Source organism: Cryptomeria japonica, unplaced genomic scaffold, assembly GCF_030272615.1.
Source record: "Cryptomeria japonica unplaced genomic scaffold, Sugi_1.0 HiC_scaffold_63, whole genome shotgun sequence".
Classification (NCBI taxonomy): Eukaryota; Viridiplantae; Streptophyta; class Pinopsida; order Cupressales; family Cupressaceae; genus Cryptomeria; species Cryptomeria japonica.
This window is the reverse complement of record NW_026728885.1, coordinates 120,342-128,849: the sequence shown is the minus strand read 5'-3', so window position 1 is coordinate 128,849 and position 8,508 is coordinate 120,342. Positions and strand designations below refer to the sequence as shown.

At 27.0% G+C, this 8,508-nt stretch overlaps 1 protein-coding gene across 1 annotated transcript; it reads right to left on the bottom strand.

Annotated features, from left to right (window-relative positions):
- Positions 1–1,358: 1,358 nt before the first annotated feature.
- On the bottom strand, positions 1,359–8,224 carry LOC131863424 (alpha pinene synthase, chloroplastic-like). Its single transcript, XM_059215129.1, has 10 exons — positions 7,891–8,224; positions 7,571–7,761; positions 6,885–6,997; positions 5,528–5,739; positions 5,332–5,444; positions 5,052–5,141; positions 4,717–4,932; positions 4,306–4,444; positions 1,930–2,178; positions 1,359–1,806 (listed from the first exon to the last, which is right to left on the bottom strand). The coding sequence occupies exons 1-10, from the start codon at positions 8,155–8,157 to the stop codon at positions 1,510–1,512; spliced, it is 1,887 nt and encodes a 628-aa protein (XP_059071112.1). The 5' UTR covers positions 8,158–8,224; the 3' UTR covers positions 1,359–1,509.
- Positions 8,225–8,508: the final 284 nt, after the last annotated feature.

The following is an 8,508-nucleotide window of genomic DNA, read 5'->3' as shown; positions in this document are numbered from 1 at the left end:
ATACATTTTTATGTTTTTTCATAGACATGGTAGTTTTTCTTCTTTCATAATATTTCTAAAAAATATATAGGGTATGTATTAAAACTATTGTTCTATAATTTTATAGAAAACCTTGTTTGATATAGGCAATCTCTTGATATTTTAGGTTTTGATATTAATTATGAGACTGATATTTAAATTTTAGCTTATGATAATTCAATGTAGAACATTATATATATGGAGTGTTTATAATATAGTTTCTTTTAGTTAAATATAGGATGTATAAGAAGTCATACACAAAAATAATATTTGATAATCAATAGATAATGTATTTAAAAGACTACCTATTCTTTAAGGAGAAAAAGTGATAGTGACTCGGATGTATCAAGTGACACTAAGGTTGAATTTTTTGTCTTTCAATACTTGGAATTTAGGGAGGATGAATTGTTTGTAGACAAATTCTTACAATTATATAGGTAGAAATTTTTAAATTAAAAGTAAATTGTTGAATAGTTGTAGACAAATTCCTACGAATATATAACTAGAATTTTTTTAAGAAAAAAGTAAATTGTAGTCCCAAAGCTAATCGAGGATGAATACATGGGAACAAAAAGGAAATAAAGGAGACTAATAATGGTAATAAATTCCCTTTTGATAATTTTCATCTTAAATGTGGCTCTAAGGGTTTTTTGGGAAAATATTATGGAGTTTAGGATTCTTCCTTTAGCACAAGAGTTAGGAAATGGATTGGTATTTCCTTTCATTTAGTTCAAATATCTCACCAATCCTTCAAATAAGAAGAATAGTGAGATAAAATCATAACCAAAAAGAAATGTTTCATTTTTATGTCAAGGGTTTAATCAATGTTGACATTTATTCAACTATAGAGAGCTCACTTTTAACTTATTTTACTTACTCTTAGAGAAAAACTTGAGTATTTTGAGATGATGAATCATCATTATCTTTAATTATTATTAGTGTTGTTTGTTTAGTAGTCTTGTATGACTTTGATAGGTTTAGTTATCACAAATTCTTCAATTGAGGTTGTAGAAATTAATTTAAAGTTTGAACTCCTAATCATTTTGTTTCCTAAAACATTTATTCTCGGTGAGGCTTGTAATTGATTCCTCACCTTTTTTAGAAACATAAATTGATTTATATATTTAAATAGATTTATCATTAAATAAGCATGACATTTTTATAACATAAGTAATTATTAAATTATATCAATTTGAGTGAAAATTACAGAGTGACATTTAATTATAGTTGTAGGAAAAGTGGTAATTATTTGTAGTCCCAAACAATAAAAATATTATGAAATTAAATTTAAAAAATTCACCCAAAGATATTTATATTTTGGAAAACCTTACAAGTTGATATAAATTAAGAAAGAAAATATGGTGACTTTTATTCTATAAAATAACAAATTATGATAAGTTACATATTTTCAATATATATAATATTGATGAAGGTGGGAGACTCTATTACATGATGATATTCCACTTGTAAATATATGAACCAATTCAAAAGTCATATTGGTATTGGTTCAATAATAATTTTGCTAATAAGATTCTTTGTCTCAATCCTAGAGACACTAAATCCATCTCTTTCTTTGTACAAAAGTTGAAGACCTTTTGATAAATTATATGCATTATCTTTGCTAACTAATGGAACATTATCTAGTTTCAAATATTCCCAATTCAATTCTTTAAGTCTTTCATCAATTAAAGAATTGAGATAGTTGAGTGCATCTTCCTCATTTGATCTAGGGTGGTCTTTCATGTAACATGTTATACATGATACCACTTCTCCACGATCCGCCTCAGCCTTCGCAATAAATATTATTTTTTTGTGAGATGTAAATTATGCCTAACTAAAATCTATTTTAATTGATCATATACGAATAAGCATGAGGCTATGAATGCTACATTTTTCAAATATATAACATACCTTAAAAGTCCTTGTGTCACCTCTTAATCTGAGGGTTAAGCCTAATAACTCATCAAACCTTGATGGATAATCAATTTCTTTGAGAATTTCATCAGAAAGAGGTGCATCTAAAGTTAACACGGGTTGCAAGGTCACAACACGGGATCCAGCACTCACTTTTCCATTCTCTAAATATTCCTCTAAAGACGGTGTATAACCCATAGCAAGCCACTCTGCTTCTTTCATGTAGGCATCTATATAAACTTCCCACTACATTCAAAAAACATTCCAAGTTAATATTAATATTTTATGATAATAAAATAAACAAGAAAAACCAACCAAATCAACCTAGAAAATAGATATTAAGTCAAATAACCATATAAATTTTTAAAAATAAAATTCAAATTTCTTTAAAATGTTGAGTAAAACTAGTATATTATTATTAAGTTGACCATATTAAGTATGTATAATATAATATCTAATTTAATGGAGAAATGGAAATGGATACAATATTTAAGTTTTCAATATTGTATTCATATTGGTATTGCAAGTAAAACTACTATATTAAAGTGCAATTAAAAAACCAAAAGAAATATTTAATATACCTCCACCTTGTATACTAGGTCTCTTATAGAGAGGAAAAATAAGAACCTAAAATTTACTCTTTTTAATAAAATAATTATAATCTATCTACATTTTTTTCAATTAACGAGATGAATATAAAATTATATATATGTAGTGAGAGAGAGAAAAAAATATATTTAATAGTCGTGTGGCAATATCGGCAGTAAAATTTGAACATTATATCTAGGAATTATAGCTAATCCTTCTAGGGTGCTTAATATTTTCTCCCATGTCTTTTATAACTATGATATGTGATAGGTATAAAATTATATTTTTAAAATAGGCTTGCATATTTATTTTTTAATTAAAAATTTATCCCACTATTTATCGTCATTTTAGGAATGTTTACTTTAACTAGGACTTCTAATTCACGAAAAATATTATGAATAATTATTTTATCATCATGAACTTTCCATTTTTTTAAATATTGCAGACATTTAAACACTGCATTGGGACTTCCCTAATTTCTAAAATGTTTCAAAGTGGACAAATAATTTTTCCCTTCATTTAATCTAAGATATATTTCATATTGCATTGTGTGAGATACAATCTCATGGCCTAGTTACATTGTTAAAATTTTAAAAAATTTCTAAATATTGTATTTGAATTTATCTTGCTAAAAATTATGTTAATTTAAATAGAAATGCTATAAAAAACATTTGCAATGTAGATCTATGTTTGTACCTATATTTATTTTAGATGTAGAAATAGATAATGAACTTGACACTAAAATTGTTATGTGCTTCTAGTACCTCATCAAGAACCTATGGAGTGTTCTTTGTACTATCATCATTATTCTACTCAAAAACATCTTTTCATTATCTTCCCACTAATGGAATCACCCATCTAGTTGGAGCTACTTCCTGACGCCTCCTTCTTAATGAATAGACTATGCTTATTTCTTATGGAGGGGAATTAAGCTACATGTAGGTCATTGTCATGGTTTCTTTTGTACATATATTATTTAGTTAGGGAGGAGTGTTGCTACTTACAATCAAATAACCCCATATAATCCCTCCCTCATCCTAGTATATCATCCTATCTTAGTGATAGAATGTGTTTTGTGTTTCTTATTTTGGTTGGGTTCCTTTAGTTACATATTTTAATTTTGAACATTTTAATAGTCATGAATACCTACCAATTTCATTCCATTCTAATATTTTTATTATATATAAAAAAATTGATTAATAAATGAGACCCAAAGAATATCATTTTTATAAAAAGCTATTGTAACTACTAAAAGGGTATATAGGGTAAATACTTCGTAAATTAAGTAGAATTTTTTGACATATTAAATAATAAAATTAAAGGTAACTCTATATTTGGTAATAAGTAAAGAGACCATCTTAGTTAATATTATTTACAATAAAATTTTACAAACATTATATAAATAAATAAATTCTAGGTCAATATAGATTCCTATTTTTTATAATAATTAATAAATATAAGAAAGGATAGTAAAACTAAACTCTTTAAAGACAAGGAAACAAAAATAGATTAATAGATCACTGGAATTGACAAGAAAATTATTTTAAATATAGCTTATTTTGTATGTTATTCCCTTTTCAGTTTAAAATCACATATGCAATTCATTTTAGTTTTTCACAAGGGTTCGTATTTTTAAAAGTATTATATATTGGATGTAAATAGTAATGCTACGGGTTAACATTTTAAAAATAAAATAAAATAAATATCTTAACCCAATAAAATTGATTTTATATATATATATATATATATAATTATTAAAATGAATTCAAACTTATAAATCCATACAGCTTTGCGTGCATAGTCAAGTGTGTCTCTGCCTTGAGTTTTCTTGGCCTCTTCAGCCATGTCCCTTAGAGCTTCATCAAAAGCCTTGAATGCCACTTTCATAAATTCAGGAAGTCCCTCTGTGGCTGATAAATCCCACCTTACATAAAGCACAATAAAATTTATTACTATATTTTCAATAAATTGATGAATATTCATTAAATTAATTTTTCACTATACATTAATGTCTAGCGAAATGCATTGGAGTGAGTACACTCAAGAAAATGAAAAATTAAACCCATTTACATTTTCCCACCCTTAACTAAAATAAATAGTAGAAAAAATGAAAAGTAATGTACCTAGATAAATAACTAGCTTGTTTAAGCCAATCCTTATTATCACCCTACTTGACCAATAATAATAAATGAATACCTTTTAATGGCTTTTGTGAATATTTTGAGCTCATCCAAAGTTCCATATGTATCATAAATATCATCCAAATATGTGACAAGTGCAGACAACTTTGCAAACCCAATTCTAAAAGCAGAATATTTGGGTTCAATACACCCTCCAGCTGCCCAAAGATAATATTCCACATGGCGATGGCGAGAAAACTCTAGTTTAACCAACCCAGACTCTGTCCACCATCTAAAATGTATACATAATGCTTAATAAACTTGATTTTCTAGATATTCACTAATAATAAAATTGTAAAAAAAATTAAACATCAAATTATACAAATATCTTTCATAATATGAATTTCTCACCTTGACAAAATTTGAAGCTCTTTTTGTTGTACTGATTGAATCATATTAAAGTCCAACTTTGCCAATTCTAATAGTTTTTCATAAAAAGTACTACAAGAATTCAAACATTAGGATGTGAAATTCTCATAGGGATCATAAAAATAATTTACAAATGTTAAAATTAAAATATTCACTTTTCTTTTCTATTAAAAATTATAAAATATTCAATGCTAAATTTTGAATTATCATCCAAAGTTTTAAATGAGAAATAGATAGAGATGATATAAGGTATTGAAATTACTTGTTGATGTTCTTGGAAGCCCATGAACTATCTTCTCCATATATGTCAAGATAGGTCCTTGTTTCCAACCTAGGTACATTGGTGTGCCAACCATACTCTAGATTGAATTTTATCTATTACATCACATATATTAGAATTTGATTTTAGAAATGGATTCATAGACTTAACATGAAAAAATTTAAATAAGTATATATACCTCTCTTGAAAGATTTAAATTATTTATCTTTGGTAGAGCTTGTTTCAAATATGTAGTAGAAAAGGATTTTGCACCATCCATAGCTTTCTCCTCAGGAAATGCAATGAGTGAAGCACGAAATAAATTTAGAATGCTTTTAATCTCCTCCTCATTTGGCTCGCTCTTCAAATGCATCAAGTTCTTGTCTTTAGGTATGAATTGTTGTAACATGTCTGCATTGGTAGAAGTTAGAAGCAATATAAAATTTTGTAAATAGATCAAAGGAAATTTTAATGGCAAGATTTACTACATTTAGAGAAAAGAAGAAACTCAAATTATAAATTTAAAAAAACTATTATAATCTAAAAATAACTATGAAGATGCTCAAATTTTGAACTGCATTAGAAACAAAACACTATTTAACAGTCAACAATTTAATTCTAATGGTAAACCCCTTTATTTTTTCTAAGATATTTTATTAAACTAATCATTAATTTTGAAATAAACGCAAAAGAATTTGAGGCTCCTCTATTAATTTTTTTTTCAAATATTTAATATCAATTTTAATCTATTTAATTACTAAATTTTTGTTTCACTTAAATATAATTGATAAATTATAATGTATTTAACATTAATATTATTTAAAAAAGATCTAAAACAAACAATTTTGTTTTTAAATTTTTTAAAAATTACATCTATATAAATTATGGTATAATATTATATTTTAGATCAAATCAATCCAAAATCAAATACATAAAAAATAATAATCTTTTTAAACAATCAAAATTTTATACGTTACAAAAAATGTATTTATTCTTTTTAAAATTAAAATTTACATTTATTTTTATTTGAAAAATCTTATGTTGAACGATTTATATAATCTCAAACACTATATATATTAAAAATATATATTCTTTTAACATAAATAATCTAAAAATTATACAACTCAATAATATATGTTTTCTTAAGGTGTAGATAATAAAATTTTGAATCTAGAACAATATATCTGATATTATAATAGAATATATAAATTTAATTAACCCTTCTATGATGTTTGTTTTCTTAAGATGTAAATAATAAAATTTTGAATCTAAAACAATATAACCGATTCTATAATAGAACACATAAATTCCATTAGCCCTTCTAAGATGTCTTAAATTTGAAATTTTATGGACAATCCCATTCCTGCATAACAATAGTCTAAATACTCATTCTATAATAGAACACATAAAGTCTACTGACCCTTCTATGATGTCTTAAATTTGAAATTTTATGAACAATTCCAAAACTGCATAACAATGGTCTAAATAAGGTTTAAAGTTGTCTAAATATTTTCTATAAATTCTAGATAAGTTCTGAACTTAAATGAAAAATAAACCTGAGGAGATGCCATATCTGTGTAGGCGAAGAATTTTAAAACCCAAGGCTGAGGTGTTTAGATCTGCATGAGTACTCTCTCTTCCACATCCAATGCCTTTGTCACTCCAATATCTGCTATTTAAATCATTGTTAGGAATGAGAATCATGCAAATGAATATAATTTCAAATTACATACTATATTCTTAGCTTTGATTTGTTTTTATGGTCCATATTCTTAGTTTTGATTAGTGTATTACATACATATGACAAAATTACTTTGTCAATAAAGACAAAACCAATGTTTGTGACACTTAAATGTATGACAAATAAAAAATCATTTTATTATTATTTTTATTTTATATTATTACTGCAAGATTAATAAATAGAAACAAAATATTATAAATTCTACACTATTTTTATGTCTTTCTACATACTTCACTTATATTCCTTTAAAGATAAACATGCTAATTTAAGTACTTCATCTGAAATCACCCTAACCCACTTATTAATATAATATCAAATAAATCATCTAAACAAATCAAAATTTAACATGTTTTCAAATATTGTATATTTAAGAATAGTTATAAACAACTAATGTGCATTTTTGTAAGAATCCTGACTGTTTTCTTGAAAACTCGAGTTACAACAGAACATAGTGCAAACAAAGATAATAACATTCATCTTGAAGCTTAAAAACAAATAAACCTGTAAACATAGTCAAGAGCATTTTTTATTTCAGTTTGAAAATGGCGGTCGATTCCAAGGCGTTCTACATGGTCAACCAGTGAAAGATGTTGATACAGATCCTCTGCAGATGAAGACTGTACTGGAAGCGCATTGAACATGTCCTTGACATCCTTAATCAGCTTCTCAGCACGTTCACCATAAGAGGGAGCCTGTGATGTGACCCATCAGAGATCCAAGGAGTTAAACAAAAATATATGAGAAATAGATCCTAAAGAAAACTCTAGAAACTAAGTATTTAATCATTAACTGAGCTCAAAATAAATAGTAAATTAGCTTACCTCATAAGCTTTTGAGAGAGATTGTATGAAATCATCATCCCACAAGTTAGGGTGATGATTGCCAATGCGTCGTGTTATGCCTTCATCAGTGGTTATCACTGCCATATTGATGGTAGTTTTAGCAAGTCTACTGCGCGCAGGGATTTTCTTTTTAAGGTATGGCGTATTGAAAGGCTTGTGATAAAAAAGAGGCTTATGGATTGGTGGCTTCTGTAACTTGTGTCCAACCATACTGCAAGGCAATGGTGTAATGCAACGAAGAGACATTTTGGCTCTAATGCTAGCCTTCTCTTCTCTTATCTTGTTTAATCCGAGGTTTCTCCTCCACTCCAATTTATAGAAGTCCTATGAAACATGGAGATACCAAACTAGTCTATCGCGGAAACCAGTTTTCTACGTCGTTAAACACGTTGAGACCTAATTCACTGCTTATGGCATGGGTTAGGTGAATATCTGGTAAGGACTTTTGAAGGAGAGAGATAATGGCATCCTGAAAAGTATGATTGATGTGGACAAGCAACTGCTTGTCTTCAAATTTACAGGCCATATACGCCAAGTGCCGAGCATATTTTCTGTAGTCCACAAAACGTTGGTCCTTTTAGGAAAGTAGGATCGTAC

Coding starts and splice junctions, on each gene's coding strand:
- LOC131863424 (XM_059215129.1), bottom strand. CDS start 8,157: ATGTCTCTTCGTTGCATTACACCATTGCCTTGCAGTATGGTTGGACAC. Junction 5,740..6,884: donor CAGATATGGCATCTCCTCAG/GTTTATTTTTCA, acceptor CTACCAATGCAG/ACATGTTACAACAATTCATA. Junction 5,142..5,331: donor GCTTCCAAGAACATCAACAA/GTAATTTCAATA, acceptor GAATTCTTGTAG/TACTTTTTATGAAAAACTAT.